The sequence below is a fragment of the Dermochelys coriacea genome, chromosome 3, assembly GCF_009764565.3.
Source record: "Dermochelys coriacea isolate rDerCor1 chromosome 3, rDerCor1.pri.v4, whole genome shotgun sequence".
Taxonomy (NCBI): domain Eukaryota; kingdom Metazoa; phylum Chordata; order Testudines; family Dermochelyidae; genus Dermochelys; species Dermochelys coriacea.
Window position 1 is genome coordinate 100,273,434 of NC_050070.1, and position 19,390 is coordinate 100,292,823.

The following is a 19,390-nucleotide window of genomic DNA, read 5'->3' on the forward strand; positions in this document are numbered from 1 at the left end:
ATTGTCAGCTTTCTTTGTGGACTTTTTGTACCACAATAAGGGAGAGAGAGTTATTGGTAAAAATAGGATATTGTGATAGTGAACTTTCAGAAATTGACAGGAAGGATGAGGCAACTGTGGTACCTGAAATTACTTTTTAAACTTATAAACTAATTAGATTTCAAGCTAAATGTGTCCCTTTATTATTGAAGATTTTAGCATTGCATGAACAATATTTTTATGTAACACAAAATTAGGCACTGATCCTGCGCTGAGCTAGGTAAGGGAAGACCCCCAACACCTATATGGAGCTTCACTATCCAGTGCAAAGATCGGCTTGCGTAGAGCAGCTTGCAAGATCAGGATCTTAATTATTGTCATGTACCCATAATATGTTTCACCTAGTTCTACAGTTGTGTGGGTTTTTTTTCCAATATGGGGACATATTCCTTTATGTAAAATCTTTCCCAGACTCCTGGTACTGTCTGCACAGATTTAACAGTACCTGATGGGACTTATTACTATTAGATCCTCCCCCTATAAAGAAAAGTAATATTTAAAGGAACCCCAAACCTAAAAATAGTCAACGACTGCTGCATTTTTCTCCTTATTATTCCTTCAACGTCGGCATTAAATCAGTGGAGATGATGCACCGAAGCTGTAGCTGTTGTTTGTAGCTGTATTTTTGGTAACACTGATTATCGCTGCTGCTGGAGGCTCAGGCGCAGCGGCAGCTAGAGCGCGCGGAGGAAGAATGAGACACCCCGGCGGCAGCGGCAGCAGCAGTAGTTTCCCCTTTCCCCAGCCCTGACTCCACGGGCGCATGCTCACTTGTGCCCGCAGCCCTGGACCATATTTGTCAGGACTACTCGGGAGACGGAGAAAGAGAGATTGGGGGGGTAAGAAGCGGCTGGTTCTGATCTAATCTGTAACCCCGTGGAGGGCGGTGCAATGCAAACGGCTGGTGATGGTTTTTAATTCCCCCCCCCCCCCGTAGGTGAAGATGAAAGTTAGAGAGAGCGTGAGAGATAAAGGGAGGCGCACCTCCTCTCCCTTACGAAACATAGCTGGGGAAGCGGAGAAGGGGGTGGGGGCTTCTCCACCCCCACCGCCGGCAGCAAGGATGGAACTTAATGCCGGGGAAAGTGGGCAAGTGACTCTCAAGTGGCTGGAGAGCGGGTGGGTCACTGGGGTGTCTCCCTAAATACTAAGTGTGTGAGTGTGAAAGAGGAACAAAAGAGAGAGCGAGAGAGGTGCCTTGCATTTATTTATTTTTCTTCCCCAACACACGAAGGGTGGACTAGAGAGAGGAGGGAGCTGCTGGGAAATGTGGACGCCGGCGGGGGGAGGGAGGGAGGAGAGAAACATTTTGCAGACCTGCCCCACCAATGAGCTTGTCAGTTGGCTCCATTTAATGACACTTACGGGGCAGCGCTGTGTCGCTAGGAACAATGTAACGTGGGTGCAGCGGCTGGGATTTGGGGGGGGGGGGATGCATGAGTGTGTGTGCGCGCGCGGGGTTCATATCGGCAGGTTCCCCTGCCCACCCTGTGCTCTTTGTTCCCGACCCCCCAAAGGGAAGAGAGGCGTGAGGGGCTCCAGGGGCAACGGGCAGGCGACAGGGGCTTTTTCACACCCCGATTTTCGCGTCTTGAAGCGGCGAGAGGTGGCGGCTGCCGGGATATACCGGTTGAACGTGCAGCGTGTCCCTTGTGCAAAGGCCTGTTCCGCGCACGGCAGAGAGAGTTTGCATTTTCTTCTGCTTCTGCACTTTGTGCGAGTGTGTGTGAGGGAGATTTAAAATATCATCTCCCAATTTCCGCCATTTTGGGGAAAGTTTGCACACACACGTACAAAAAAAAAAAAAAAAAGAAGCGCCTGGCAATTTTTTTAAGAAAGGGGTGGGGGGCAGTCTGGCTGGAGCGTGTTTGATTCCTGTCGGTGGCGTGTGCGGAGCTTCTCTCTCTGCTGTAGACGTGGTGGGGAGTGGGGTGGCTCCTGACTCTTCAAGGGGGCTGTGTGCGATTGATGGGGGGCCTTGGCTCCTGTCACTCTAGGGACTGTAGGGTTGTGCTGGGGGGGGGGGCTTCTGGAGGACGGCTTGTGTGTGTGTGTGCGTGCTGACACACGTGTAGAAATGTGTGCCTAGTATGGGGGGGGCAGCAGTTCCACAAGGTGTGGATTGTTGCTTACCCCATATATTTGGGGGGGGGGGGATTCTCCCTCCTCCCCCGCGCTTCCTGCAGCCTGTGTGCAACAATAACAGGATATCTACCAACCACTTGCTCTAAGGGGTGATGAGGCAGCAAGTTGGGGTGGGGGTGGAAGGCGCTCGCACAAAGCGTCCGCCCGCCCCCTCCCCAGCGACGGGAATGAACGTGGGACACAGAGCGGGCCGGGGGAGCAGACATGCAGGGGGCGGGCTCAAGTTTCTTCCCCCCCCCCCTCCCGCTCGCCGCTCCCCCGCCCCCCCCCCATCGTGGGAGCGGACGCGCCCGAGAGCGTGAGAGAAAAGTTTTCGCGAGGCGCTGGCTGCGCCTCCCCAAGGCGGGAGGCTGGGGATGCGGAGAGTAGCTGGCTCCTGGGGGAGGGAGAGTCCTCCCGCAGCTCTGCCTTTACCTTCCCCTTAGGAAGGAGGGTAACTTCTCTTCCCGGGGACTCTGGAGATTGGCTGAGCACGAGCGAGGAGGGCTCGCCAGCAAATCTCCCGAGTCCGCCGGAGAGCACTCGCCCTCCTCCCCGGGGGTGGGGATGGGGGAGGAGAAGGTAAGTTTCCCTCTCACTTAGGTTGAGTGAGAGAAGACAACCCTCACTTCCCGGATCCCGGCCCCGTCTGCAGAAAGGGGGTGGGGGTGGGGAATCACAGGGGCCCGGTGCACAAGCAGAGTCCCTTTCTCGTTATGCAACTTCCTCAGGAGCGCTTTGCGCCCAGTTCCTCCCCCGAGAACTGCGCGCTCGCCCTCGGAGGGGGCATTGCGGCCAGGCAGACCGCGAGCGAGGAGCGCTCCCTTCGGCCGGGCCCCGCCCCAGGCTGATTCCCTGGCGCTTTAATTGCGCGGGCTAGGCTTTGCCCGAGTGTATTTACTAAGAATCGCGTCGCTCTGGTGTTGCGCAACCCCTCCAGCAGCCTGTGCTGCGCTGGGAGTGTTAATCGTGGGGACGCCAGGAAGGTGCATGCAAATACTTTCGGCTTTTTGAGTCCTGCCCTAGTTTTCGGGAAGATATGGACCTGAGCTCAGTTCTTCAGAGCTTCAAGTGCAGCAAAAGAATGCCGCAAAAGTGGCCAAGGAGGGACCTCTACTGGTGGAACTGAGATATCCACCCTAGGGCGGAAAATGCAAAGTCGGCCTGCAGTTTGTAGTTGCCTCTGATTTTCCTTTTAGATGTCAAGATTAATCTCAAAGGAATGCTCAGGCAAAAAATAGCTAATTAAGAGGGTGTTTCTTCTACTGTTCCTGTACAACTCTAGCCGTACATTTGGCAAAGTGATTAGTGGGTTTTTTGTTCCCCTTCCTCCCTTCCCCACTTGTTGCCATAAAGGGGTCTGGTTGTCAGAGGGTGAGTTCTCAGCAGTTCCTGAAAATTAGGCCCCTTTAAGGTATCATTCTCAGGCGAGGCACAGAAAAATGCTTAACTTTTGATACTGTAGGTCACCCTTGTTTTCTTAAATTATCTTTGTTACTAATAACACCATGTGTATAATACATTGGAGAGTTTTAAAACTAGTTGTTAACTTTTAGGCAGTTTAATTTTGCAGTTTTACTCAGATTGACCACAGCTGGTCATTTTCACTTTTGTTTTTACTCATGAATTGGCACTATATTTTTAGGGCTAACAATACAACAGCAGGTGTTGAAATAAAAACTGAAACACCAAGTTTTCTAGTCACCTTCTTTTAAAAAAAATTGATTTTACACAAAAAAAAAATCTACGTTCAAAAGTAATAAAATGTTTCTAAGCAACTTTAAACGTAATGTACACTTTAGGAGAGTGATTCCTCACAAAGGAAAATTATCTGATTCCCAATAGCTTGTGTCACTTACTGTAATATTAACATCTATGGGAGAGAAACTAGAGATTGAAGATGCTGGGTCATTTTGTTTAAAATCTGACAGTGTGGGTTAATTCGCATTCTCTGTAGTATATGTTCAACTGCTATGTATAGTCTAATTTTTTTTTAATGAATCAATCAAATGAAGTGCTGATAGATCTGCCATCTCTTTGGGAGACTATTCCGTAGTGTAATAAACACATTTGTTAAGAAATGTTCATTTACATTTAATTTGCTGTTAATGTTGTATCTTTCATTTTCAGTCAGTTTCATTTAATCACTTTATCTAGAAGGGTGCTTTTAAAAATCCCAAGAGCTTGTAAGAAAAAAATAATTGTTTGACTACATTGTGAATGTTTGGTTTCCTCTTAATGACCAAGCACTTGTTGAGTTTAATTGGGCTTCACCTGTTGTGTGTAGAGAGAGCAGAGGGGTTGCTGATTGAACAGGTGACCTTATTTTTTGTGTTACTTTATTTACCATTCCTCTTTTTTTATGCTGCCTATAATTAGGATGGGGGAGTGTGTATGGTGTGGAGGCGGGGACTGAGGAATCAATGGCTGCACAATATGGTGATTACAAAAGACAGAGAGAGTGATTGTGCATATGTAGTAGTAGCTTATTGAGTACTTCAAGAGCAGATCTGCTGATCATAAGAGCAAATGTGCTGTGAACTACACAAAGTCTGAGAGAAAGAAAAGTCTGTAAATGCAATAATGTAGTGGCTATATTAAGAGCTGGAGAGACTTGAATTCTGTGTTAAAGACAAAGTGGCAGATGGGAGCTGGTCACTATGAGCAGAAAAGAAGAATGGCTCACTATGCAGTGAAATTAACTAGGGGGATCTTATTTTTCCTAAAAATGAATATTTCAAAGTAAGTGAGATTCCATGAAGTACAGTTCTGTCCAGAGAGACATCCAGTCGGGAGCTGTGAAGTGCCAGTACTTCTAGTCCAAGGAACAAATAAAAGTAGGCTGAAGTTTATTGTAAATCTTGGCCATCTGGCTCAAATAATTAAGGTAAACTAAAGAACAGGGCATCAGAGTTTCTTTATTTAGAAATATTATCGATTAGATTAAGCCCCCATTCAGGACTGCATAGGCCATAACAGATCACACAACCGATCAAGTGGTTCACTTGAAAAATTTTGCATTTATGTTGTCTCTATAAGCCAAATCAGAGATATGAGTGATAGACTTTTTTAGATTGGTGGCATAACTGTTTTCTGAGTAAGTATTATTATGGTGCTCTAAACTATAGATAGTTAAAAAGACATATTAAACAAGGGCTGCTTCTATAAGAAAATATTACCCATTTTCTAGCAGTGGTGCAGCAGTATTAGTGTTAGCAATGGTGTAAGAACACAAGCAGAGATGGAGCTCAGATGCAAACATCTTGTATCTTTACTAGCACTGGTGCAGATGCACTGTTGCTGAAAAATGGGTGCCAGGTTTTCTAGTATAGATGCAGCCAGAGACTATTTATGGCGAAAGACTTTAAGCTATCTTACTGGGAGGGAGGTACAACCATCTGGAAGTATCGCTGGAGAATCCAGTGAAGAGGAAGGATGCAACAACTAAAATAGGAAAATGGATAGAAATGAGATACACCCTAAAAGCTACTCAGTTTGAAAAAAGATTAAGTTTCAAATTATTACCTGTGCTAGGGTCCCTCTGCCAGTGTTGATGGTTTTACAATCACACATTTTATTTTATTTTTATTTTTTTTAAGTAGTTTATCTCCCAGTGACTAAATTAAAGACCTCCATGAACAGCTATAGGAACCTGACTGATTAGATATGGGGAAAAGTGAAATTTACTGTACACAAAATGCTGTCAAATGCATAAAGTAAACTGTAAAAAGAGAAATATATTTTTCTAATATCTTTTCTTTAGTTGTATTTGGTATTTTAGACAACAGTTTAGTTTAACAGTTTAATAGTTTAAAGAGAATCAAGAGTGTGACTTTTTTTCTAGTTCATGGCACCCCTGTAAGTAGTGAGAGGAAAAAAAGTTAAGAAAGAAAAATATTAATGTGGGGGGAAGAAGAGTATGAAATATACCCAACCTGTTTCCCACAGAGGATAATTAAATGATCACTTAAAGTATTGTGGACCCAATCTAGTAATTTTACAATGAGGAATGGGTAATTCTACTGCCCAGTACTCCAACAAGTGCAGTCCCACTGCATTTGTTGTCAATGGGAAGATAATTTACACAAATCTATGACTAGAGAAGGAGGAGCCTGGGTTCGTTTGAGAAGAGGCTTCTTGCAGGTGGCAATGTGTAACTTTCCCTGCATGTGGCTTTGTGGGGCATGGAGGTGCTGGTATTTTTCAGCCTACCTGTGATACTAGGTTGCCTTCTCTTCTCTGCAGTAACAGCAGCCCTTGACAATTTTCACTTAGTTCAAGGACAGAGCCGCTGCTACTTATGAGTCCATCATTGGTACCATAAGAGAAAATGGATAGCCTTTCAGCTCCGATTGGATAGGGGTTATAGATTAGTAGGTTGGGAGTCCTAATGCATTGTTTCACCATCTGACCCACACGTTTTCACTCTTATGCCTTACAGCACAGACATATGCATGCCTGTCTGTCTAATCTACTTACCTAGGTCCCATATACTAAACATATCATAGTGGTACGCAAGTGTCTGAAAAGAGTGATATACAAGCAGGTTCTGTTGAACCAGTAGTAATTTCTCTAGTTTTGAGTTCCACTGTCTTCATTGCTGAACATCTCTGTAGTGAATTGGGCCCACTCTCTGGCTAAAAATTATACATACAAGTTTTCTTCAAATTTACAGATAATGCCTTAGATTATCAGAACTTGGGTAGATGTCTGGTAAATTTTTCAAGCATTGACTTAAATAATGAATGCTTCTATTAGCATTGATTTTTGGACGCATTCAGTACCTAATCTTACAATTACATTTTTTTTAAAATACTTGCTCATTTAACTGAAACATCCCTCCCATATCTTTGCTTGAAATCTTTAAGAAGAGAAGCTTGCAACAGATGACACCGTCTAATTTTTTCAACTCCGTTATTCTTTGTAAGTGTCTGTTCTGTAATGCATGCATTCCTTATTGATTCCAGTTGGTAAAGATAAATGCTTTTCTAAAGAAGAATCTTATTTCAGATACTTTTTGTTTTAATAAAAATATGTTAAATATATATAAAACAGAAAGCTCATATTAAAATATTTAAGCTGTGCTTTGCCTCTTCAAACCACGGCAGAAACATTAATTAATGCTCACAACACATCTGAGAATATTATGTTTTACAGATGAGAAAACTAAGAAGAGAAGTGATTTCTTTAAGGCACATGACAGATGCTGCCATAGGTCCTAATCTAAAGTTCATTGAAGTCAATGGAAAGGTTCCCATTGATTTCAATGGGCTTTGTATTAGGCTTTTAGAAGTCAGATGTTCTAAGCTCTTACTGTAGTCTAACAATTAGGACATAAAACTGTCTCTTGCTGTTAAGGTTTGGCACAATACTTCCGTTATTTGGCCACAACTTACCTATAGTAGTCTATATGACTACTGTTTTCATAAAGCACCATATATGATTTGCAAAATGAGGTATTATCAATTCAAAGAACCATCAAATCAGAACTTTAAAGGATAAAAAGAAAATGGAAGTTTATAGATTTACAGTAGTTTTCATTATTTTGTGTTTTGTAGATGTAGATACAGCATATGATTTTTATCCTTTCCTTTAATTTCTTCACTGCTGTTCTAATTTCTTTCATTGGCCTGTTTCTTTCTCCTTACCACCTACAGTAGAGGAAGTCGTTTAGAACTAGCAGTCTCAGATTTTTCATCATTTTTGTATTCAATACCCCAGAAAGCCAGGAAGTAGAGATTTTGTTGAATACAGGTGCCTCTGGCAACTAAACTTGTTATTGGTCAGCACAATATAACAGTCCCATGGTGGTATCAGCCTATGGAGAGAGGACCGTCCTGAAGACTGGAAGAGAGTACCCGTGGTTGAAAGTACAAATTGTGCCTGGACTGTTGGGTTAATTTTAAAAAAGGAAAAACACTAATGAGTGTTGTTTGCACCCTGAGAAATCCTCCCCCCCTTTGTTTTTTGGCTCTGTTTTTTATGCTTGCTAAACAGTAGAGTCTAGAAAACATGTTAATCACTTCTTGAGGCCAGCAATGGAGAGATGGTTAGCTACAATCAAATTAATATATATATGGCCTGCTTGAGAAATGCATACATATGCTCCTTTGTGGTCAATATTCCCTTCTGTCTCTTAAAAATATACATCTTGTGTAAAAAGATTAGGTTGTAAGGATTATTTTTCCTTCCTAATTCGTTCTTCTCAAATGACAGTGATACAGAGCATTCTCAGTGCTGAGAGCAGCACCAGCAGAGACTGGGGAGACAGCTGTAACTCCTGTCTGCCCCTCCTCAGTAAGATACCGTCTCTGGCGAGGTATCGGGCAATGTGGGAGACGCATGCCTCTGCAGCCTTAAGCCATTAGAACACTTACACTATAACAAATAAACCTACAGATTGGATTACTGCCGTGTGCTCTAAACGGGGATATTTTAAGATTACTTGGAAACTTCAGCTAATGCAGAATGCAGCTGACCATTTGCTTAGCCAAGCTACTCAGAACACATTACACCAGTGATCTTAAAATTACATTGGCTTCCAGTTTGTTTCCAGATAGATCCAAGTTGTTAGCTCTTTATGGTTTGGATCATGTGTTTCCGTGAGAGACTGCCTCTGTCTTTAGGTTCTACAACTGTATTTTAGATCAGCTGCAGCATGCCCAGATTTATACATCTGCAAATTGGAGAGGGCATTCTTGGTGGGTCTTAGTTTTGGAATTCATTTCCTTCCTTGGTCAGATGGAGTTCATATATGTTGACCTTAGGTGATATCTGAACATCCCTCTCACTATAATTGTTAGAATATAGTTGTTTTTTTGGTTGTTTTTTTTTGCAGGTCTGGGATTTGTTTAGTTTACACTGGGCTGGTGTAGATTTATTAATACTTCTTTATTAAAAAAAGAACAGTACATGCACCTAGAACACATTTTATAAGCTCATTCTATTTAATCGTAGACATTAGAGATAAAAACCATCCAGTTCATCTTCCTGCCAATTCAAGATTGTTCCTCAAAGTATGTAAAGTTTTGTCACAATACTCTCTTTAAAGTATGCCTGCCAGATGCCTGCTTCTCAAGTCTCTGAACCGCAGCTGTCACATGTACAATAACTGTGGTTTCTCACTGAGGTCCTACACCCTTACTCATGTTGAGTAGTACCTTTTTAGTGGGACTATTAATTAAATACTGCATTACTCAGTGTGGGTAAAGGTGGTAGAATCAGGCCCTGGGAGAACTACTGCTAAAAATGGGAGGAAAACTTACAGAAATGTAAAGGCTATCACAATTGTGGACACAAAAATGAAGACTAAATCTTGAAATGACTGCTTCTAAGGGAAAGGTAGACAGCATAGTACCTAATCTAATTGCATACTGTTCGTTGAGTTAGGGCTGTTTGAATAACTCAAAACATTTTTATTCTCAAATTTTTACTCAGAAACTTTCAAAAATCCTAAATTCCCTTCTGCTGTGATTACACCCCTTTCTCAAACTCTGCTTTCTGTTACTGAACAAATGAGTAAATTCACTGAAAGCAGTGTTTCTGTAAACAGCATATTTTAAGAAAATATTGGTGAACATTTCTGGGAAATTGATTTTGAACTTTAAAACAGGAACATTCCCACCGGAAACCTGATTCGAAGAGTAATGCTCAAACACTTATGGAACAGAGACAATACTGTGTGACTTACATGTCCAATTGAAACCAACCAACATTTTGAATTTAAAATATTGAATACTTGCAACAAACTGCTTGCAAACAATCTGCAAGCTAAGTTTTAGTCTCAGAAAGTATTTGGTAAATAAATATGAATAGCAACTAAAGTTGAAAAAACTGTAAGCTGCTAATGGACAGTTCATGAACCAAAAGAGAAACTAAATTATTTGCTACAAATAATTCACTTGTGTAGATTATAGAAGTCTTTTTTTTTTTTTTTTTTTTTTTTTTTTTTTAAAGAAAAGGAATAGTTTACTCTGGTTTCACATTGAACAAATAGAAAATCAAGTGCAGTCCCATAATTTGAAGATTCTTGGGTTTAGAAGAATATGAGGAAGGTGAAGCGTTAATAGCCTTTCTTGACAAATGGCTGCTAGAGATTTTGCAGTTCAGTGTAACTGATGACCCTTTCATGATTGCAAGGGGGATTGGATCACAACCGGGGAAAGTGACAAGTGCTGTATAACTATTATTGCTTGTGTAACTGATTTAAGAGAGACTCCTACAGCAGCAAAGGCCATTGAAATCCATTATTTGTAAGGGTAAACAGTTCCTTTTTCTTCTGGGTTTGCTTCAGTGAAGCAAAAGGAGATCTAGTAAAACAACAACTCTCCGTGTGTATATAAATATATATTTAAGAAGATGTTTGCATAAAGTGTTATATACATTATGTGCAACTTCATGCCTGGGGTAAAAAATATTTGAAGGATTTATTTTATTCTGCGTCAGCCAGCAAACACGATTTTGTACTCTAGAAGTGGGGTTTAATTTGGACTTGGATAAGAAACTCACCTAAGCATATTACCAGCTATAAAGAAAAGCTAGCTCTCTTAATCAGTACTTGTACTTGTATTTGTTTCTTGCTTCCTCCATGTATAAAAAATATGATTTTTCTCATGTAAGCCTGTGTGAAATTTGAATTTTCTGATTTACCTCGTATCCAGCCTATCCCCATTAATGAATGGCGGATGGACTGCTAGTGTTTTTTTTAAAAGGATTCCAAAAGATAGGCACCTTGCTTTTTGGGATTAGCTCATATTTTCAGTACTTTGATAAAGCAAGTTGTGTGTGTTCTGGATGTGAGTAGAAGGACAATTTGATATTCATTGTATAAAGTGAGCTTGAAGAAATGTCCATGAATGAAACATCAACTTGGAGTTAGGTTTTATCTGAAAATGTTTTCTCATTTATTTTTTCCAGTGCATGCATCATGAATGAATCTGGCTCAAGTGCAAGTGGCCAAGAGTTTGATGTATTTAGTGTTATGGACTGGAAGGATGGCATAGGTACTCTGCCAGGAAGTGACCTGAAGGTAAGATAATATCAGGTGTTTTTAAAAGACTGTAATAAAAACTGTATAAATGCATAGGGAAGAGGGGGAGTATGTGTCACCCACTGTTAAGTGAGTGTTGTGTTCCTCTCTGTGCCTGGTCCACAGAGGATAAGAGTCTGTTACAGCCCTCAGCTAAAGGCTATTTAAGCTGAAGCTGTAGAAACTCGTGCTTTTATCTCTAGAGGTCCCTGGTTTAATCCCTGGTGTCTGTTAAAATGGCACTTGTCACATATACACACAAATATACAGGATAAGCATGAGTACAATTCTAAGCCAGAGTTCAAGTGCCCAAAAGCCAGTAAGTCTCAAAAGTTAAAGCTGAACAATCAACTTTAAAATGATACTGTCGATTTTAAATCTATTGTTGTTTGCAGTGTTGTTGTAGCTGATGTCTTTCTCTATTCTGTTGTACGAAAGATGCACATAAATGGGGAAATTCACCCCAGCAGGGGTATCAAATGAATGCTTTGTCTGATTGTTAGGACATTTTAGAAATTCTGAATACTTTTGTTTTCTCTCTTCCAAAGTATAGATCATGACTGCATGTTTAGTAGGATGTAATGATAAGTAACATTTTAAATATTCTGAAATACTAAAGTTAAAAAAAATCAAATATACATTTATATCTAGTAGTTCTGGTTTTTCTCTTTAGGCTTTCAAGCCTGCTTGCAGAAAGCCTTCAGCTGTTTTAACAAAAGATATGGCTATTATATCGGAGACCCTTTCTCACAAAGTTGTTGTTAATGAAAATATAATTTTTATGTAATTCCACTCAGACCGACATTGGTGAGGTGTTTTTATAGTATATTTTTTAAAGAGGGTCTCAGATATTCATTTATAAATGGTTCTGCGTTAAAGAACTGTATGTCCACTGGTGCTTTAAGATTGTGTTGTTGGAATGAAGTGCCCTGGGAAATGGGTTTCAGATTTAAGATAAATATATTATAAATGTCTTTTTGACTACATTACATTAAAATAAAATAATATTTTAGAATGCTTAAGGTATAGGATGGACAGAACATACTGAATGCCATTGTATAAATCGGTGGTATACTTAGCTGGGTATGTGATTAGCTCTAGTCACCTTATTTCACACAAGAGAGAGCAGAAATGAGGGTGGATTGCTTTGACAGTGAGTTAGATCACCAATCTTAAAAATGATTTAAATCAGCAAGCAGGAAGCCTTGATTTAAATCATAGATTATAATTGAGTCTTACATTTGTACTTTTTAGTTATTTTCCTAGAGAGGTTGATTTCATTGGTTGGTAACAATTAAAGTATGTTGATTGGCAACTAAATATAGCCTTTACACTAAATTTGATGCTTCTTTCTGCTTGCTAGGAGGATGCACTACATCTGTACACGTTTTTAAGCAGTTATATAGTTTACCTTACATTTATTCAGATTCTTAATTTTTATATTTTTATGTTAGAAAATGGTGAATGATGAATTTCCTGTATACTAGATTATTCATTTATTTTTTTATTGGAAATTCAAATTTAACAGTGCACAAAAACAGCTTTTAAAAATTATTAAATAGAACTACCTAGATACCGAAGAAATTTTTTATCAAAAAGTTTATCAAAACATGTTTTGCATTTAAAACTAACTTATTTATTAAACAAAGAAGGTATTGCCTGTAATTAGTAAATTGAACTGATTGTTTCTGATTATCATGTCCTTCAAGTTTTTAGAACTAGTAGAATTTACCCTCTTTCATCTAGTTTTTATTCATAGATTGGAAGAGGAAATAAGCCTTCCTGTGTTTGTTTTTTGTTTTGTTTTGTTTTAACTTCCAACTGGTTTATTAAGTTTGAATGAACTACTCATTTAACTGAACTAGTTGAATTAACGGAAATAAAGAAAATATTCTCTCTACACCAGCAGAGAAGGGTCTTGCTGTCAAAAGCTGGTTCAGCCCTTCAACAAACTCAAGTTCCAGGTGCTTAGCCAGTGATTTCCATGTGGTCGGTGGTTTGATTTTCTTTAAAACTTGACAGCAAACATGTACTGCTTAATATTATTTTTGTATTTAATTTAAATTATTTAAATACATTTTAGTAAGTAAAGGGCTTAACATAGGTTGTTAATTTCAGATTTAATTTTAAATATAAATTAAAAAATCTTATTTCAATAAAATAATCTGCTTTAATTTTTTTAAAAGAAATAATTGATTTTTATCCACTGTGGCAGAAACAGAGGTGGCTCAAAAATGGGCAACAACATTATTAGAGGCGTAGAAAAACTTCCATGTGAAGAGTGATTGAAAAGATTGGGTCTGGTACCTGAGGTCTCAAGTCAGGTATACACTAAGTATATGCTTAAGTATATCCTTATTCAAGAAAGCATGAACTTTAAATTTAAACATATGCTTAAGTTCCCTAGACTTCAATTGGATTTAAGCAGGTGCTTATCTGCTTGATGCATAGGGATGCTTTTCTGAATCTGGGCTTTAGAGAAGAGACTAGTAAGAAGGAACACAATAAAGGTATACAAAATACTGAATGGAATAGAGAAGGTAGATTAGGCAAATCTATTAATCCGTTCTCATAATACAAGAACAAAGGAATGTCAAATGAAACTGAAATGAAAGCAGAAAATGTAAAACTGATGAAAGAAAATACATTTTCACAGAGTGCACCATTAGCTTGGAGGAACGCATTGTCACATGATCTCATGGAGGACAAGAGTTTAGAAGACTTCACAAACAGATTGGATGTTTATGTGAATAACAAGTACATCTAGAATTAGAGTAAGGATTTAAAAACAAGTTTTGGATGGAATATAAACATTTATGCTTCAGGGCATAAGACAGCCTCTAAGTAGTGATGGTTAGGAAGAAACTTTCTTGACGCCTCTTTTGCTGGCCAGGTTACTACAAGGCCATTGGTCTTATCCACTATTGCAGTTCCTATGGAGGAAAAAATGTAAAAGGAAAAAATAAAAGCTATTCACCTTCTGAAATTTATAGTTTCCTTAATCCTGTGTTGTTCATCTTGGACGGATTAATTTCGGCATATTCTGAGTTTTAAATCAAGATTGGGATTTTTTTAAAAAACCTTCTCCACTTCAAACAGTAATTATTGTTGGGAAGTTCTATGGCCTGTGTCATACGAGAAGTCAAATTAGATGATTACAGTGGTCTCTTCTGACCTTGGAATCTATGAATACAATAAATAGATGGTGCCTTCCCTAAAGAACTTGCAATCTAACTGTACGATGAAAGGGAACAGGTAGATATGGCAAACGGGCAGGGGAGTACAAGGTAACAATACGTTTACTATATTAGCAGTGATCATAGCCTACCAACTGCCTAACTGTTCTTGTGTGTTTTAAAGGAATCACAGCACAGGTGGTTTTTAATAAAGAAGATATTGTAGGTACTCTGTTTTTTCCTTTTAAGAGGGAGCTCCTCCCATACATAATAGGTTGCATGGCAGAAAGCATAAAAGTACATGTTGGAAAAGTTGACAGATAATGGACTGATAATGTTGGCAGAGCAAAGGCGTGGCTCACCAGCTGACTAGAACATAAAGGTTCGTAGAGTGGGGACAGTCAGCGTACGACCTTAAAAGTGGAGACAAGTAGTCTGGGCTTGCGCAGTGGGAAAGAGGGAGCCCAGTGGAGGGATTCAGAGAAGAGGGTGAAGTGGTCAAAGTGATAAACCAGAAAAATGAACCATAAATGAAAAACAGATTAATTCCACAAAGGATATAAAAAACTGGATATTTTCATTGAAATATAATGGCAAAATCCTGTGGAAATTTCTTGTTTGAAAAAAACACAAAACTAGAGTTCATATTCCTTACAGATTAGTCATAGATTGGGGCTGCTAGGGGTTACCGCAAAAAATAGTAATAAATAACAGTAGAACTATTCACAGCAAACAATTTGTTTAAATTAACCCTTTTATCTGTTTGGAAATTGTCTGTGAGCATGTCATGCCTCTTTCAGATTTGTTGGTTATTCAAAATTGTTCAAATATTTTTGTGTAATGTTCGTAAACTGTGAGTATTGTTTTGAATATTCAGTATCTCTTTGAGCTTTGTTTTTGGTCACCTAGGTCATATGGTATTTGAGTTCTCTGATCGGATGATGCATTTGTCTGTTTTTAAAATAAATCATTTTCTGTCCTTGCTCTTTCTCGACTATATTCATACCCAGTCCCACCAGTAAAAGATGTTAAGTCACGCACTTCTAGCACAAATACGTGTTCTTGCAGGAGCAAGCATATTTTTACACGAACCATTGCATTTACATGAATACAAGTGAACAAAAATTGCTTATATAAAGGTTCAAAAAGTCTTGAGTGTGGTCAAATTGAAATGTGATTTAGAATTTCTGAAATGTTTGTAAATAACTTTTCTCAGTATTTGTCCAGCACTCATTACAGACATTCTCGTTGTTATCTGTGAAATAGAGATTTTTGAAAGCACAGAAAGAGACACCATTTTTCCTGATGTAACTGAAGCATGGTCTTCTGACTCAAATATAGGGATGGGAATTGAGTGCTATGGCTTCTATTCCCAGCTCTGCCGCAGACTTTTTATCCATGCCTCAGTTTCTACGTTTATGAAATGGTGAGAATACAACATCATAGAGATGTTGTGAAGCTTAATTATTGTTTGTTAACTGCTTTGAGATCTTCGGACAGAACATGCTATAGAAATATATTTTGATACACATAGCTCACAAAATATAACGTTAGTTAAAATCTGTACAATACTTTGAACATGCAATGTGCTAAATGAATGCTAAAAAATAATTATTATAAAAGGAATAAATGCTAGAAATGTAGATAATTAGTATTATTCAGAGAACAGAGAAAACTATAAATTGTAGTTAAGTAGTTTGACATTTGAAAAGGAAGATTTGAGAGTAGTATAGCGAAGATCCTTCTACTGTATTTTAGTACGGATAGTTTTAATGAAGTAAACGCATTGTAACTCTGGTATTTTAGACGCACGGCGTGTAACGCTGAAGTTTATAACTCTTCTCTTCAGTAGACTAAGTAGCATGTGCAGATCTGAAATGCTTCAATGCTTTCTAATTGCTCTGCACTAGGCAGGGTTGAAGAGCTGATAACTTCTGAAGTGAAGAGCATGTATAAATGCCTTTTTTTAAAAAAAATCACCGTTTGCTAAACGCACACAGAAACACCATCACTTCAAGATTTAAGTGCTTTCATCAATTGGAAAAGCTGTAATAATTTAAAATTGCTTCCTGCTGGAGTGACTGAAGGTTTACGGAGTGCTTTAAGTTTCTTTATTTAACTGTTGTGTTTCCAAAGTGAACTGTGATATACTGCAGGGATACTACTTGAGGTCACTACATCCAGCTAACAAATGGCAATTAAACAGAACAAAAAGGAACAAATAAATATGGTATTTTTTTTGTAAATACCATCCTGAAAATATACAAGGGTTAGTCCACTAGAACAAACAAAAATTATACAGGACGTAAACACTAACGTGTGGTCAGTTATTTAGAGTAATGTGGGATACTCCCAGCTAAGTTTTAAAGGAGGTAACTCTGAGTGTAGGGTGTGTGCAGTCAAAGTGGATCTTGTGATCATTAAAACTGTTCTCCTTGAATACTGAAGTACATGAGAACATACTGGGTCAGACCAATGGTCCATCTAGCCAGTATCCTGTCTTCTGACAGTGGCCAATGCCAGATGTGTCAGAAGGAATGAACAGAACAGGGCAAGTGTGGAGTGATCCATCCCCTGTCATCCAGTCCCAGCTTCCTGCAGTTGGAGGTTTAGCGACATCAGGAGCATGGGGTTGCATCCCTAATAACCATTGATGAATGACCTTCATGAATTTATCTTGTTCTTTTTTGAACCTACTTGTACTTTTAGCCTTTAAAGCATCGCAGGGCATTGAGTTCCACAGGTTGACTGTTGTGTGAAGAAATACTTCCTTTTGTTTGTTTTAAACGTGTTGCCTATTAATTTCATTGTGAGACCCCTAATTCTTGTGTTATAAGAAGGGTAAATAATACTTTCCTCTTCACTTTCTCTATACTATTCATGATTTTATAGACCTCTGTCATATGCTCTGGTTTCAGAGTAGCAGTCGTGTTAGTCTGTATTCGCAAAAAGAAAAGGAGTACTTGTGGCACCTTAGAGACTAGCAAATTTATTTGAGCATAAGCTTTCGTGAGCTACAGCTCACTTCATCGGATTCATCTGATGAACTGAGCTGTAGCTCACGAAAGCTTATGCTCAAATAAATTTGTTAGTCTCTAAGGTGCCACAAGTACTCCTTTTCTTTTTGTCATATACTCTCTTAGTCATCTCTTTTCTTTTTTCGGAAACTTTATTTTATAATTTTTATTTAAAGTACAAACACATAATGAAACAAAACATATAAATACGTGCATGAAATGGAAATAACAAAATTCAATGTTCATTATTTACAAAACCTAGGGAAAAAATACAAACAAACCCCAAACCCATAGAGGTCATGCAGGGCATGAATTATTGGTGACTAAATAGATAAATAAGTGAGAATATAACTTACGTGTATTGGGCATTAATATGTACTAAATTGCAAAAGTATGTAATAGTTTCATGCGTGATTTGACATCCTCATATTTAGGGCCCTACCAAATTCACAACCATGAAAAAACGCGTCATAGACCGTGAAATCTGGTCTCCCCCCATGAAATTGGGTCTTTTGTGTGCTTTTACCCTCTACTATACAGATTTCATGGGGAGGGGCAGTGTTTCTCAAATTGGGGGTTCTGACCCAAAAGGGAGTTACAGGGGGGTACGGTATTGCCACCTTTACTTCTGTGCTGCCTTCAGATCTGGGCAGCCAGAGAGTGGTGGCTGTTGGCCTGGCACCCAGGTCTGAAGGCAGTGCCCCCAGCAGCAGTGCAGAAGTAAGAGTGGCAATATCCTACCATGCCACCCTTAATTCTGTGCTGCAGCTTTCGGAGCTGGGTGGCCAGAGTGTGGTGGCTGCTGACTGAGGGCCCAGCTCTGCAGGCAGCAGCGTAGAAGTAAGGGTAGCAATACCATACCATGCCATCCTTACTTCTGCACGGCTGCTGCTGCTGGTGGTGGTTCTGCCTTCAGAGCTAGGCTCCCGGTCAGCAGCTGTCCCTCTCCAGCTGCCCAACTCTGAAAGCAGCACCGCTGCCAGCAGCAGCATAGATGTATGGGTAGCAGTACCGCAAACCCTTCCTACAATAACCTTGTGACCCCCCCTCCCCCAGCTCCTGTCAGGACCCCTACAATTACAATAGCATGAAATTTCAGATTAAAATAGCTGAAATCATTACATTTACAATGTTTAAAATCCTATGACTGTGAAATTGACCAAAATGGACCATGAGTTTGGTAGGACTCTACTCATATTTTTTCCAAGTGGTCATTTTTTCCATTAATGCAATTGTAGAGAGCTCACTAAGCCAGTCTGTGTATGAGGGACGAATTGCAGGTTTCTGTTTTCTCAAAGTAACTCTTTTGGCTGCTAAAATAGTACTACAATCTATTTCTTCATGTTAACTGGTAATACCAATTTATCTGGCACCCATAAAACACATAAGTTTGGAGAAGGAAAGATAGCGACACTTAAGTTTTCGAGACAGCACAGAATAAGGTGTTCCAGAACACGTACTTCTTGGTAGGTATAGAGGATGTGCAAAACGTTGGCGTGTGGCTATTTGCATCTCTAGCATTTGCTGTGTGTTGCCAATCTAGCCTTAAGCAAATGTTCTAAAGTCCAGTAGTACCTGTTTAATATCTTGTTCTGGAAGAATTGCAAGGATGAAGAACTTGAAGTATCTTCACAGTAAGCCAGGTATCCTCCCAGGTTTCTATTGAGATACTAAGGTTAAGGTTTTTTTCCCCCATTTTTCTTTGACTGAGATTGAGAGAGTATTGCTAAGGATTAAGTCACCTATAAATTCTTCTTTGAGTAGTGTCCATATAGGTGCGGCCGCATCCCCTGCGACTAGGATCGGGGATCTTTGGGAGCAGTGCCCATTGGACTGCACATGTGCTCCTCCTTGTCTTGTGCCATGAGTGGCATCTATAAGCTGAGCGGTCCAACTGCCCTTGGTTCCTTCTTAACTATCTTTGGTCTGGGACAGAACCTGGAGCAGACCCCTTCTATCCTCTGAGCCCTAAGATAGTACCCTGACCTGTTTACCTGAATAGTTAT

At 39.6% G+C, this 19,390-nt stretch overlaps 1 protein-coding gene across 4 annotated transcripts in view; it reads left to right on the top strand.

Moving 5' to 3' along the window:
• Positions 1 to 717: 717 nt before the first annotated feature.
• Positions 718 to 19,390, top strand: part of L3MBTL3 (L3MBTL histone methyl-lysine binding protein 3) — a 168,792-nt gene continuing 150,119 nt past the window's right edge. The window contains exons 1-2 of one of the 4 annotated variants that reach the window (XM_038397744.2): positions 718 to 878; positions 11,080 to 11,191. In XM_038397744.2, coding sequence (XP_038253672.1) covers positions 11,090 to 11,191 — 102 coding nt within the window. In that variant the 5' untranslated portion in view covers positions 718 to 878; positions 11,080 to 11,089. Of the gene's footprint in view, positions 879 to 1,028; positions 1,159 to 1,413; positions 1,433 to 2,487; positions 2,746 to 11,079; positions 11,192 to 19,390 lie in introns of those variants that run through there. The other 3 variants (XM_043510933.1, XM_043510934.1, XM_038397746.2) reach the window with 3 other exon arrangements.